Source organism: Nematostella vectensis, chromosome 9, assembly GCF_932526225.1.
Source record: "Nematostella vectensis chromosome 9, jaNemVect1.1, whole genome shotgun sequence".
In the NCBI taxonomy this organism is placed as follows: domain Eukaryota; kingdom Metazoa; phylum Cnidaria; class Anthozoa; order Actiniaria; family Edwardsiidae; genus Nematostella; species Nematostella vectensis.
In genome coordinates, this window is record NC_064042.1 from 388468 (window position 1) to 402028 (window position 13561).

At 40.4% G+C, this 13561-nt stretch overlaps 1 protein-coding gene and 25 non-coding genes across 29 annotated transcripts in view; all 26 read right to left on the bottom strand.

Annotated features, from left to right (window-relative positions):
- The window catches only part of LOC5502976 (hemicentin-1), a 36925-nt gene that overhangs the window by 4916 nt on the left and 18448 nt on the right, over positions 1-13561 (bottom strand). For all 4 annotated transcript variants that reach the window (XM_048732396.1, XM_048732394.1, XM_048732395.1 and 1 more), the window contains 12 exons: positions 7541-7807; positions 6853-7107; positions 6268-6534; positions 5538-5792; positions 4870-5130; positions 4395-4649; positions 3523-3783; positions 2716-2973; positions 1972-2259; positions 1467-1730; positions 780-1046; positions 302-556 (listed from right to left, as the gene is read on the bottom strand). In XM_048732396.1, coding sequence (XP_048588353.1) covers positions 302-556; positions 780-1046; positions 1467-1730; positions 1972-2259; positions 2716-2973; positions 3523-3783; positions 4395-4649; positions 4870-5130; positions 5538-5792; positions 6268-6534; positions 6853-7107; positions 7541-7807 — 3153 coding nt within the window. The remainder of the gene's footprint in view (positions 1-301; positions 557-779; positions 1047-1466; positions 1731-1971; positions 2260-2715; positions 2974-3522; positions 3784-4394; positions 4650-4869; positions 5131-5537; positions 5793-6267; positions 6535-6852; positions 7108-7540; positions 7808-13561) is intronic.
- On the bottom strand, positions 8016-8098 carry Trnal-uaa. The gene has a single exon. It is a non-coding gene; the product is annotated as a tRNA-Leu (tRNA).
- Positions 8749-8831, bottom strand: Trnal-uaa. Its single transcript has one exon. It is a non-coding gene; the product is annotated as a tRNA-Leu (tRNA).
- On the bottom strand, positions 8908-8990 carry Trnal-uaa. Its single transcript has one exon. It is a non-coding gene; the product is annotated as a tRNA-Leu (tRNA).
- On the bottom strand, positions 9227-9309 carry Trnal-uaa. The gene has a single exon. It is a non-coding gene; the product is annotated as a tRNA-Leu (tRNA).
- Trnal-uaa lies at positions 9388-9470 on the bottom strand. The gene has a single exon. It is a non-coding gene; the product is annotated as a tRNA-Leu (tRNA).
- Trnas-uga lies at positions 9706-9788 on the bottom strand. The gene has a single exon. It is a non-coding gene; the product is annotated as a tRNA-Leu (tRNA).
- Trnal-uaa lies at positions 9865-9947 on the bottom strand. Its single transcript has one exon. It is a non-coding gene; the product is annotated as a tRNA-Leu (tRNA).
- Positions 10184-10266, bottom strand: Trnal-uaa. Its single transcript has one exon. It is a non-coding gene; the product is annotated as a tRNA-Leu (tRNA).
- Positions 10343-10425, bottom strand: Trnal-uaa. Its single transcript has one exon. It is a non-coding gene; the product is annotated as a tRNA-Leu (tRNA).
- On the bottom strand, positions 10661-10743 carry Trnal-uaa. The gene has a single exon. It is a non-coding gene; the product is annotated as a tRNA-Leu (tRNA).
- Trnal-uaa lies at positions 10820-10902 on the bottom strand. Its single transcript has one exon. It is a non-coding gene; the product is annotated as a tRNA-Leu (tRNA).
- Trnal-uaa lies at positions 10980-11062 on the bottom strand. The gene has a single exon. It is a non-coding gene; the product is annotated as a tRNA-Leu (tRNA).
- Positions 11299-11381, bottom strand: Trnal-uaa. Its single transcript has one exon. It is a non-coding gene; the product is annotated as a tRNA-Leu (tRNA).
- Positions 11458-11540, bottom strand: Trnal-uaa. The gene has a single exon. It is a non-coding gene; the product is annotated as a tRNA-Leu (tRNA).
- On the bottom strand, positions 11618-11700 carry Trnal-uaa. Its single transcript has one exon. It is a non-coding gene; the product is annotated as a tRNA-Leu (tRNA).
- Trnal-uaa lies at positions 11934-12016 on the bottom strand. The gene has a single exon. It is a non-coding gene; the product is annotated as a tRNA-Leu (tRNA).
- Trnal-uaa lies at positions 12093-12175 on the bottom strand. Its single transcript has one exon. It is a non-coding gene; the product is annotated as a tRNA-Leu (tRNA).
- On the bottom strand, positions 12252-12334 carry Trnal-uaa. The gene has a single exon. It is a non-coding gene; the product is annotated as a tRNA-Leu (tRNA).
- Trnal-uaa lies at positions 12410-12492 on the bottom strand. Its single transcript has one exon. It is a non-coding gene; the product is annotated as a tRNA-Leu (tRNA).
- On the bottom strand, positions 12569-12651 carry Trnal-uaa. Its single transcript has one exon. It is a non-coding gene; the product is annotated as a tRNA-Leu (tRNA).
- On the bottom strand, positions 12728-12810 carry Trnal-uaa. Its single transcript has one exon. It is a non-coding gene; the product is annotated as a tRNA-Leu (tRNA).
- On the bottom strand, positions 12887-12969 carry Trnal-uaa. The gene has a single exon. It is a non-coding gene; the product is annotated as a tRNA-Leu (tRNA).
- Trnal-uaa lies at positions 13046-13128 on the bottom strand. Its single transcript has one exon. It is a non-coding gene; the product is annotated as a tRNA-Leu (tRNA).
- Positions 13205-13287, bottom strand: Trnal-uaa. The gene has a single exon. It is a non-coding gene; the product is annotated as a tRNA-Leu (tRNA).
- On the bottom strand, positions 13364-13446 carry Trnal-uaa. Its single transcript has one exon. It is a non-coding gene; the product is annotated as a tRNA-Leu (tRNA).

The following is a 13561-nucleotide window of genomic DNA, read 5'->3' on the forward strand; positions in this document are numbered from 1 at the left end:
GCGGAAATGAATCGGTAAATTGGCGGTTATGTTAAAAAAGAAAGTGTAAAATATGCTTGAATGAGGTCGAAATTTGGTCTTCGCCAATTTCCTTAATCTCGTGGTCAACAGTAACACAGATTCGCTGGGTCTGTATATATATATGAACAATAAAGAAATGTATCATGTGGAACTACAAAATTACGAGGAGTGGGGAGCGAACCAACGCGTACATTTGTACATTTGAAGTCTAACGCCTTGACCGCTCGGCCATCCCGGTTGCACATGATAATCTTGAAGTTATTAAAACGTGAACACTTACATTTGACAATGACGTTAACGTCGAGAGTAGCATTCCTACACTGATCCCCAGTGCTCGCAGTGCATCGGTAAACCCCTGCCTCCCCTCGGGAAATATTCGGAAAAAGGATCGGCGAGCCGAACCACTGCCGACCATCTCCTAGTCGAGTCCAGTTGATGTTAGGTGTTGGGTAACCTGTGGCGTTGCAGTAGAGAGAGGCCTGGTCTCCCTCGTTGAATGAGTGGGATGATTGCTCGGAGGTTATCACTGGTATTCCTAGAACATTTTAAGGTACAGCTTTACCGGCCTTTCGCACTGGGGCATTAGCAACATGCAGAGGAAATAAAAAATCTATTTGCTTTAGCTTCTGCTTATGCTGTGAAACTCCAGCGTGGGAACAGGAAAAATAAAACTCTGCAAGGCGCCATTCTTTTGTCATCGAGTCACTTAGCCCTATATGTTTGGGTTGTGAGCATAAGCCATTAAGATATACCTTTACCTTCTACCTCTATAGAATGCGTTATATTTACGGCGCTCCCTGTAGAAGTTTGGGAGACACATCTGAACATGTTAGGTCCGGTACTGTTGAGTCTCACACTCTGGCTCAAATTCTCAGAGACTGTCTGACCTATCTTGACCTCATTGAGATACAGGCTGTGATTGGCTGCTGGTTTAGCCGTCGATGAACACGTGACTAGCACGCTCTGTCCTTGACATGCGCGGTGGATGCTTGGGCTCAAGGTCAGGGATATGTTGTCAGGTTTGTCTGTAATGTGGAATTATAGAAATCATAAAAGATAAGGACGTGGGGGGTTTGACTGGGAGAAAGAAATTGACCCGTGATATTCAGAACCAGTGCTTACACAGTTAGTTCGATATCTCAAATATTTAGGGATAATCCCGGGATTTTAAGCCTACTGCAATTAGCGCCAGCATTGTGTCCAGAACAGCCAAAGCTAGCGAACATTGCTGGCCCAGTCATGCTTGTGCTGTAAGCATACCAGTACCATGTAGTGAAGTACTGCGAATCAACTTTCCTTTATCTCGGCGAAGGCAAGGAAGGCGGTATGAGAGATGTTTGCGTTTCCGTGGTGGTTAAGTCAATAATGAAAATGTTTAAACTGAAATGTTTATGTTGAGAAATAGACGACAGCAGCTCGCCCTTATGATGTTTTGCTGTACTTACTGACAAACACCCTTATCTGCTGCCGTGGATGACCTCCGCTGACTCCATTATCCGCTATGCATCTGTATTCACCCTCGTCACTCAGCTGTGCATTCGAGATGTTGATTGGCAGAGCGAAGCCACGCCCTCTAGCAATGATTTGTGATCCTTTCAACCACGTGAGTGTAGGTATTGGGCACCCTGTGGCGGAGCAGTTCAACTGAAGATTATCCCCAATGTTAAGGGTTCTATCTGCGTCTGGGCTGATGGCAGTTGTTGGTGGATCTGTAGAATAAGGAAAACAGGAATTGTAAAAGTGATCAAGCATCTTTTTCAAACTCTTGCCTCAAAACATTCTTACTCTACAAGCAAAGGAACACACAGGAATACAACCGCATGTTATAATTAAATTATCAAACTATCTAGCTTTACCATTTGTGTTTACATATATAAATCGAATAAAACATACAGGGAAACATGAGTTAAAAGTGTACCAGGAGTTGTGATGTAGTGATGTATTTCTTACCCTGTATCTCAAGTGTGATGTTCGACCAGGATCCTTCGCTAATCATGTTTTTGGAAAGACACGCGAATGTAGTATTTCCGCAGCCCCGGACACTGTTGATCACGTGACTCGTCACGCTACCCTCTTCACAAATACCAGGCAAGGTGACGAGTGCCACGTCGTCTTGGTAGAAGGTGAAATCACAAGAGGATGGTTTGGAGCGTGACTCACAGGAAAGGGCTAAGCTCTTGCCTTGTAGGACCGTCACGTCACTAGCATTGGTCAAGAGGGTGGTATTTCTTGGTTTAACTGGAAAAACAATGACACAACAGAATGACGATGATAATGGTAATTGATGATGATGATGATGATGATGATGATGATGGTGGTAATGATAATGATGATGACGTTTGAATCAGCCAGGGCTGATTTTATTCTCCGACTGATGAAAAGCGATTTTGTTGATGATAGTGACCTTAGGATTTTCGACAAAGGCCGGCAAGACTACTAACTGCAACTACTAACAGTTGAAAGCAATCTTAAGGTCCCTTACAGCTTACAGTAACTGCTTACAGTTAACAGCAATCTTAAGGTCCCTTACAGCTTACAGTAACTACTAACAGTTAACAGCAATCTTAAGGTCCCTTACAGCTTACAGTAACTACTAACAGTTAACAGCAATCTTAAGGTCCCTTACAGCTTACAGTAACTACTAACAGTTGACAGTAATCTTAAGGTCCCTTACAGCTTACAGTTACTACTTACAGTTGACAGCAATCTGCACAGATCGTTCATGTGACGCGCACTCGTCTCCGTTATCAGCTCTGCACGTGTACACGCCCTCGTGTACAGGAGTGACTGACGTCATATTTAGCCACGCCCCCTGCACCAGCAGTGGCTCCCCATGTCTAGACCACGTGATGTTCACTGGTGGAGAACCTGTGACGTCACAGTGAAGAGAGAAATCTGATGTCTCGTTGACGGTGAACTGGGATGCTGTAAACGGTGCTATGACGGGCGGAGCTAATTTGAAATGAATTAGGAAAATAAGCAAAAAAAAATTGGTAATGTGTAGCAAAGGAAAAGGAGTTTGAGAATATAACGGAAACGAAATCTACTTTCCACTCGTGTATAAATCAATAGATCAACGCCATGGAGACGCAAGCGGAGAAGAAAGCAGTAGGAACTTTCTTTTTGTGTGTGTCCGGGTCTTTTTCCGCGTTGATAATCACACGTGCGTTATCTTCGCTTCCTTCTTCGTCTACGTTTCTATGCTAATGGAAGCAGGTTTTGTGGGTTAATTGGGAAAAAAACCTGCTCAGCATTGCACTACTTAAGACAATCGAATCTCTTTTATTAACCGAACTCAAACCAGAAGCTAGGAGTTTTCGTAACCGCATTAAGTATCTTGACCCTTCAGCAACTAACATGCTGTTGCAGTATCTTTGGAAAACGACCACTCAATAACTACGACATGTGGACATCCAACAAATCGTTTGGTAAAACAAAAAAGAGAATCCTGACATCTTGTAGAAAGTTGTTGTCGGAAATAGAACAAAATCATAGACGTACCTTTCACCAACACGGTAACTGTAGCAATCGCACCAGTCCCTGCTACGTTTTCTGGGACGCAGCTGAACCGATGGGTGCCCTGTGTAGACAGGGTGAACGTGATATTTCCCGAGGATGTGTTGGCGATCTCAACTCCGTTTTTGTAAAACGTAAATTTTGTGGTAGCAGGCTTGGAGGCCGAGGTGCAACTTAGGCGCATGGAGCTATTGACACACACCGCTGACCCAACGGACTTTATTAGCGATGTGTTTTCAGGTTTAGCTGCAAATTAAGTTAGACTTTATACAGGAAGTGTTATGATAAGGCCAAATATGAAACTTAATTAAAGAAAGGTGAATTAATACCAATAATAAGAAAACCAATTAGACGCCATATTGTGATCAGGAAATAAATCAACAAAAGGTTGAAATGCTTTACGCCTCTTTAAAAACAAGCAGACTTTTAAGCAGATGAGACCTTCTTATCAGCAAAAGACTTTTAAGTATATGAGACCTTCTTATCAGCAAATTGAAAGTCTCAACCATATGCTGATGTATTTTCCAGACTCCATCACTGTCTACGGAGACCACCAAAACTTATAAAATAGGCAGTGTTTACGTACAAGTACAAATTAGCCTGCTTGTGTTTTTTTTGCTATTTGCCGTGTCGAAGGCCGCCATCTTGTTTTGTTCTGACCGCGCGCGAGCTGGGGAGAAGTAGAGGGGTTTCTCACGCGCAACGAGAACAAAGCAAGATGGCGGCCACGATTCGGTGCATAGTGAAAACACCGGGTAATCGCTTGCAAGCAGGCTACAGGCTTATTAGGAGAGACCTTGTTGTTAACATAAGGATGACATTTTAATTTTTAATTAAAATTCTTCACCAACACTTACAGTTCACGCTGACGTGCACATCAAGAGTAACGTTCCTACACTCGGCCCCAGAAATCGCCACACATCGATACACTCCGTCGTACTCTCGGGAAATGTTTTGGAATACAATCTGCGAGCCGAACCACTGCCGACCGTCCTCGAGTCGAATCAATGTCACTTCGGGTGTTGGGTACCCTGTTGCGTTGCAGTTGAGAGTAGCTGATTCGCCCTCGTTGAACGTAAGTGATGTTTTTTTAGATGTAATAACTGGTACTCCTGAACAGGGGAAAAGGAGATAATAAATAAAATATTCGGCAGTAACACAGAATGGCTACTACGCAATTTTAATTTTTAATATCCGTCTGGCTTCCACCATTCAAACTGACAGAGGTGGTGTGATTGGAAACAACTCAGTGGGCCTACAACTAAAGCAAAGACAGCAAAAGGATATCTCTATCCTCTGCCCTTAAGATAGAAGCTCTAAATCAGCACTTACCTTTCACTAACACAGTAACTGTTGCATTTTCCCCAGTCCCCGCTACGTTTTCTGGGACGCAGGTGAACTGGTGGGTTCCCTGGGTCGACAGGGTGACCGTGATATTCCCCGAGGACGTGTTTGCGATTTCAACGTTGTCTTTGTAAAATGTGAACTTAGTAGCAGCAGGCTTGGAGGTGGAGATGCAACTCAGACGCATGGAGCTATTGACGCACACCGCTGACCCGATTGATTTTGTGAGAATAGTATCTTTTGGTTTAGCTATGTGGATAGAAAACAGATCTTCAAATAAATAAAACGAAAACAGAAGATGCCGCAATGCCACTTAGAAATCAACTTCTTCTCATTTTCCTGGACAGAATAGTAAAAGTTCTCAAAACAGGCACAAATATCAGAAGGCTTGAATTGGCATGGACACGAAAAATAGACAAATAAAAAGTGGTATTTGGAAACCAATGCACGCAAATAATAATTGACGCGCATCATCAACTGGACATGAGAGAAGAAAATTCTATTTTTATAGAATTATAGCATTACAAAAAAATTAAGAATTTAAAATATAGCATGACATTTGTATATTGCAACTAAGTCCAACGCCTTAACCAATTGACCCCTGGCTATCTCAATAAGGAGAATCTCTATTTTGATCTAAGCAAAAAGACACTCACTATTAATGATGACATCAATATCAAGAGTAGCATTCCTACACTCGTCCCCAGTACTTGCCGTGCATCGGTAAACGCCTTCGTCTCCTCGGGAAATATTTGGGAAAACAATCGGCGACCCGAGCCATTGCCGACCATCGCCGAGTCTAATCCAGGTGACATTAGGTGTTGGGAAACCTGTGGCGTTGCAATGAAAAGAGGCCTGGTCTCCCTCGTTGAATGTGAGTGATGACAGTTTAGAAGTTATTACTGGTATTCCTAGAAGGGGAAACCGAGCTTAGGTTTTAAATCTGTTAAATGCTTATATTATTTAAGTAGCGAATCCTTCGTTAACTTATCCTAACGGAGACTGAAACTGAAATCCTTTTTTGCTTTTATACTCAACTATCTGCCAACGGAAACCGCATTAGGTAATTTTCCTTAAAACTCAATTTTTCACTCAGCCACATCTTTGTTATAAAGGACAATTTTTGCCGTTTTTCGATTTTAGACTGGCATGTCTAGCTCTAAAATAAATATTCTTTCTTGAACACTAAAAATTAATACTCTTTTGCCTTCGATTTTCTTTCCTTATCTTCGATTTTCTTTCCTTACCTTCGATCTTCTTTCCTTGCCTGCGATTTTACATCCTTTCCTTCGATTTTTTTCCTTACCTTTGATTTTCTTTCCTTACCTTCGATTTTCTTTCCTTGCCTGCGATTTTCCTTCCTTACCTTCGATTTTCTTTCCTTACCCTCGATTTCTATGGAATCAATTGTCTCCGTGTCGCTCCCTGCCTTATTTTGCGCGTCACATCTAAACACGTTGGACCCGGAATTGTTGAGCCTTACGGTAGATCCCAAACCCCCAGAGACTGTATGAGCAATAAGCTCTCCATTGAGATACAGGCTGTGATTGGCTGCTGGTTTAGCCGTTGATAAGCACGTGACTTGCACGCTCTGTCCTTGACATGCGCGGTGGATGCTTGGGGTCAAAGTCAGGGATAGGTTCTCAGGTTTGACTGTAATGGAATTTTCACACTTGAACAAGTTGCAGTAAAATGTAACAAAGAAAATAAAAATGTTAAGTTGGAGAGGTAAAAGTAGAAGAAAGGAAAGGAGAAATAAAGGATCACGAACTTTTCTGTTTTGCCCCATTCCTCTTTTACTTGTAATATTGTTAACAGTTTGAAAAAAGCGACCAAATTATCTGCGCCCTATTTACTCGGACATCCTGGATTCTTTATAGCGATACTTAAAATCTCTCAACTCTACTATGGGGTGTTATCCAATCTCATTAAGGAGAATCTCTATTTTGAACTAAGCAAAGAGACACTCACTATCAATGATGACGTCAACATCTAGAGTAGCATTCCTACACTCGTCCCCAGTACTTGCCGTGCATCGGTAAACGCCTTCGTCTCCTCGGGAAATATTAGAGAAAACAATCGGCGACCCGAGCCATTGCCGACCATCGCCGAGTCTGATCCAGGTGACATTAGGTGTTGGGTAACCTGTGGCGTTGCAGTGGAGAAAGGCCTGGCCTCCATTGTTGAATGTGAGTGATGACTGTTTAGAAGTTATTACTGGTATTCCTGGAAGTAGAAATCAAGGTTTAAAATCTGCCAGCCGGCCCAGGGACTTTTGTTACATAAGTTGATAGTGAACATTTCGTTATCAACAGTTACTAGGTAGACGAATATGAATGGTATTCGCCTTGTAGAGTACAAGGCACCAGGTACTTTTTCACAAAACCCAATTCCAAAATCATTTTTGTCACAATTATTTAATCATATTATTTAACCACATATACATTCTCGATTTCCAGTTTTATGCTTCTTAAAAGAAATCCTTTATATCGCTTAGTATTACTTAGTATAAAAATTAGTGTTTGTATTTAGGTCAAAATTAATTAATAACAATACGTGACACACGTTTATGAACCAGTTTCTACCTATACATCACACGATAAATGAGACATAAAAGAAATGCAGTATCACAAAAAACTGCTCACTTTGAATGTCTTACCCTCGATTTCTATGGAATTAATTGTCTCCGTGTCGCTCCCTGCCTTATTTTGCGCGTCACATCTAAGCACGTTGGACCCGGAATTGTTGAGTCTTACGGTAGATCCCAAACCCCCAGAGACTGAATGAGCAATAATCTCACCATTGAGATACAGGCTGTGATTGGCTGCTGGTTTAGCCTTTGATGAGCACGTGACTTGCACGCTCTGTCCTTGACATGCGCGGTGGATGCTTGGGGTCAAGGTCAGGGATAGGTTCTCAGGTTTGACTGTAATGGAATTTTCGCACTTGAACAAGTTGCAAGGAAATATACAAGAGGACAGAAAATAACAGTTGGATTGAAGGGGAAAACGTATACCAGGAGTGGTTCAAGTCCAACGTCTTAACGGCCATCCTGGTTAACTGTGTATATTTCCATTTGTGTTTACATATGAAGTTCGAATAAAAAAAACACAGAGAAATTAAAGTTAAAAGTATACCAGGAGTGGGGTTCGAACCCACGCGGACATCCATACATTTGAACTTAAGTCCAACGCCTTAACCACTCGGCCTTCCTGGTTAACTGTGTATACTTTCAGTAGTGTTTACATATAAAATTCGGATAAAGAAACACAGAGAAATAAAAGTTAAAACTCTGTATATTTCCAGTAGTGTTTACATATAAAATTCGGATAAAGAAATACAGAGAAATAAAAGTTAAAAGTATACCAGGAGTATACTACATTGGAACTTAAGTCCAACGCCTTAACCACTCGGCCATCCTGGTTAACTGTGTATACTTTCAGTAGTGTTTACATATAAAATTCGGATAAAGAAACACAGAGAAATAAAAGTTAAAACTCTGTATATTTCCAGTAGTGTTTACATATAAAATTCGGATAAAGAAATACAGAGAAATAAAAGTTAAAAGTATACCAGGAGTATACTACATTGGAACTTAAGTCCAACGCCTTAACCACTCGGCCATCCTGGTTAACTCTGTATATTTCCAGTTGTGTTTACATATAAAATTCGGATAAAGAAACCCAGAGAAATAAAAGTTAAAAGTATACCAGGACTTGGGTTGGAACCCACGCGTACATCCGTACATTGGAACTTGAGTACAACGCCTTCACCACTCGGCCATCCTCGTTAAATGTGTATATTTCGAGTTGTGTTTCATATGAAATTCGAATAAAAAAAAACACAGAGAAATAAAAGTTAAAAGTATACCAGGAGTGGGGTTCGAACCCACGCGTACATTCGTACATTGGAACTTACGTCCAACGCCTTAACCACTCGGCCATCCTGGTTAACTCTGTATATTTCCAGTTGTGTTTACATATAAAATTCGGATAAAGAAACCCAGAGAAATAAAAGTTAAAAGTATACCAGGACTTGGGTTGGAACCCACGCGTACATTCGTACATTGGAACTTAAGTCCAACGCCTTAACCACTCGGCCATCCTGGTTAAATGTGTATATTTCCATTTGTGTTTATATATGAAGTTCGAATAAAAAAAACACAGAGAAATAAAAGTTAAAAGTATACCAGGAGTGGGGTTAGAACCCACGCGTACATCCGTACATTTGAACTTAAGTCCAACGCCTTAACCACTCGGCCATCTTGGATAACTGTGTATATTTTCATTTGTGTTTATATATGAAGTTCGAATAAAAAAACACAGATAAATAAAAGTTAAAAGTATACCAGGAGTGGGGTTCGAACCCACGCGTGCATCCGAACATTGGAACTTAAGTCCAACGCCTTAACCACTCAGCCATCCTGGTTAACTGTGTATACTTCCATTTGTGTTTATATATGAAGTTCGAATAAAAAAAAACACAGAGAAATAAAAGTTAAAACTATACCAGGAGTGGGGTTCGAACCCACGCGTACATCCGTAAATTTGAACTTAAGTCCAACGCCTTAACCACTCGGCCATCCTTGTTACCTGTGTATATTTCCATTTGTGTTTATATATGAAGTTCGAATAAAAAAACACAGAGAAATAAAAGTTAAAAGTATACCAGGAGTGGGGTTCGAAACCACGCGTACATCCGTACATTTGAACTTAAGTACAACGCCATAACCACTCGGCCATCCTGGTTAACTGTGTATATTTCCAGTAGTGTTTACATATAAAATTCGGATAAAGAAATACAGAGAAATAAAAGTTAAAACTATACCAGGAGTGGGGTTCGAACCCACGCGTACATTCGTACATTGGAACTTAAGTCCAACGCCTTAACCACTCGGCCATCCTGGTTAACTGTGTATATTTCCAGTTGTGTTTACATGGGAAATTCGGATAAAGAAATACAGAGAAATAAAAATTAAAAGTATACCAGGAGTGGGGTTCGAACCCACGCGTACATTCGTACATTGGAACTTAAATCCAACACCTTAACCACTCGGCCATCCTGGTTAACTGTGTATATTTCCATTTGTGTTTATATATGAAGTTCGAATAAAAAAAACACAGATAAATAAAAGTTAAAAGTATACCAGGAGTGGTGTTCGAACCCACGCATAAATTCGTACATTTGAACTTAAGTCCAACGCCTTAACCACTCGGCCTTCCTGGTTAACTGTGTATACTTTCACTAGTGTTTACATATAAAATTCGGATAAAGAAATACAGAGAAATAAAAGTTAAAAGTATACCAGGAGTGGGGTTCGAACCCACGCGTACATCCGTACATTTGAACTTAAGTCCAACGCCTTAACCACTCGGCCATCCTGGTTAACTGTGTATACTTCGAGTAGGGTTTACATATAAAATTCGGATAAAGAAATACAGAGAAATAAAAGTTAAAAGTATACCAGGAGTGGGGTTAGGACCCACGCGTACATCCGTACATTTGAACTTAAGTCCAACGCCTTAACCACTCGGCCATCCTGGTTAACTGTGTATATTTTTAGTTGTGTTTACATATGAAATTCGGATAAAGAAATACAGAGAAATAAAAGTTAAAAGTATACCAGGAGTGGGGTTAGGACCCACGCGTACATCCGTACATTTGAACTTAAGTCCAACGCCTTAACCACTCGGCCATCCTGGATAACTGTGTATATTTCCATTTGTGTTTATATATGAAGTTCGAATAAAAAAACACAGATAAATAAAAGTTAAAAGTATACCAGGAGTGGGGTTCGAACCCACGCGTGCATCCGAACATTGGAACTTAAGTCCAACGCCTTAACCACTCGGCCATCCTGGTTAACTGTGTATATTTTTAGTTGTGCTTACATATGAAATTTGGATAAAGAAATACAGAGAAATAAAAGTTAAAAGTATACCAGGAGTGGGGTTAGAACCCACGCGTACATTCGTACATTGGAACTTAAGTCCAACGCCTTAACCACTCGGCCATCCTGGTTAACTCTGTATATTTCCAGTTGTGTTTATATATGAAGTTCGAATAAAAAAAACACAGAGAAATAAAAGTTAAAAGTATACCAGGAGTGGGGTTCGAACCCACGCGTACATCCGTACATTTGAACTTAAGTCCAACGCCTTAACCACTCGGCCATCCTGGATAACTGTGTATATTTCCATTTGTGTTTATATATGAAGTTCGAATAAAAAAAACACAGATAAATAAAAGTTAAAAGTATACCAGGAGTGGTGTTCGAACCCACGCATAAATTCGTACATTTGAACTTAAGTCCAACGCCTTAACCACTCGGCCTTCCTGGTTAACTGTGTATACTTTCACTAGTGTTTACATATAAAATTCGGATAAAGAAATACAAAGAAATAAAAGTTAAAAGTATACCAGGAGTGGGGTTCGAACCCACGCGTACATTCGTACATTGGAACTTAAGTCCAACGCCTTAACCACTCGGCCATCCTGGTTAACTCTGTATATTTCCAGTTGTGTTTACATGTGAAATTCGGATAAAGAAACAAAGAAAAATAAAAGTTAAAAGTATACCAGGAGTGGGGTTCGAACCCACGCGTACATCCGTACATTTGAACTTAAGTCAAACGCCTTAACCACTCGGCCATCCTGGTTAACTCTGTATATTTCCATTTGTGTTTATATATGAAGTTCGAATAAAAAAAACACAGATAAATAAAAGTTAAGAGTATACCAGGAGTGGGGTTCGAACCCACGCGTACATTCGTACATTGGAACTTAAGTCCAACGCCTTAACCACTCGGCCATCCTGGTTAACTCTGTATATTTCCAGTTGTGTTTACATATGAAATTCGAATGAAAAACCCAGAGAAATAAAAGTTAAAAGTATACCAGGACTTGGGTTGGAACCCACGCGTACATCCGTACATTTGAACTTAAGTCCAACGCCTTAACCACTCGGCCATCCTCGTTAACTGTGTATATTTCGAGTTGTGTTTCATATGAAATTCGAATAAACAAACACAGAGAAATAAAAGTTTAAAGTATACCAGGAGTGGGGTTAGAACCCACGCGTACATTCGTACATTGGAACTTGAGTACAACGCCTTAACCACTCGGCCATCCTGGTTAACTGTGTATATTTTTAGTTGTGTTTACATATGAAATTTGGATAAAGAAATACAGAGAAATAAAAGTTAAATGTATACCAGGAGTGGGGTTCGAACCCACGCGTACATTCGTACATTGGAACTTAAGTCCAACGCCTTAACCACTCGGCCATCCTGGTTAACAGTGTATATTTTTAGTTGTGTTTACATATGAAATTCGGATAAAGAAATACAGAGAAATAAAAGTTAAATGTATACCAGGAGTGGGGTTCGAACCCACGCGTACATCCGTACATTTGAACTTAAGTCCAACGCCTTAACCACTCGGCCATCCTCGTTAACTGTGTATATTTCGAGTTGTGTTTCATATGAAATTCGAATAAACAAACACAGAGAAATAAAAGTTTAAAGTATACCAGGAGTGGGGTTAGAACCCACGCGTACATTCGTACATTGGAACTTGAGTACAACGCCTTAACCACTCGGCCATCCTGGTTAACTGTGTATATTTTTAGTTGTGTTTACATATGAAATTTGGATAAAGAAATACAGAGAAATAAAAGTTAAAAGTATACCAGGAGTGGGGTTCGAACCCACGCGTACATTCGTACATTGGAATTTAAGTCCAACGCCTTAACCACTCGGCCATCCTGGTTAACTCTGTATATTTCCAGTTGTGTTTACATATGAAATTCGGATAAAGAAACAAAGAAAAATAAAAGTTAAAAGTATACCAGGAGTGGGGTTCGAACCCACGCGTACATCCGTACATTTGAACTTAAGTCCAACGCCTTAACCACTCGGCCATCCTGGTTAACTCTGTATATTTTTCAGTTGTGTTTACATATGAAATTCGAATGAAAAATCCAGAGAAATAAAAGTTAAAAGTATACCAGGAGTGGGGTTCGAACCCACGCGTACATGCGTACATTGGAACTTAAGTCCAACGCCTTAACCACTCGGCCATCCTGGTTAACTGTGTATATTGCCAGTTGTGTTTACATATGAAATTCGGATAAAGAAATACAGAGAAATAAAAGTTAAAAGTATACCAGGAGTGGGGTTCGAACCCACGCGTACATTCGTACATTGGAACTTAAGTCCAACGCCTTAACCACTCGGCCATCCTGGTTAACTCTGTATATTTCCACTTGTGTTTACATATGAAATTCGGATAAAGAAATACAGAGAAATAAAAGTTAAATGTATACCAGGAGTGGGGTTCGAACCCACGCGTACATGCGTACATTTGAACTTAAGTCCAACGCCTTAACCACTCGGCCATCCTGGATAACTGTGTATATTTCCATTTGTGTTTATATATGAAGTTCGAATAAAAAAACACAGATAAATAAAAGTTAAAAGTATACCAGGAGTGGGGTTCGAACCCACGCGTACATCCGTACATTGGAACTTAAGTCCAACGCCTTAACCACTCGGCCATCCTGGTTAACTCTGTATATTTCCAGTTGTGTTTACATATGAAATTCGAATGAAAAACCCAGAGAAATAAAAGTTAAAAGTATACCAGGACTTGGGTTGGAACCCACGCGTACATCCGTACA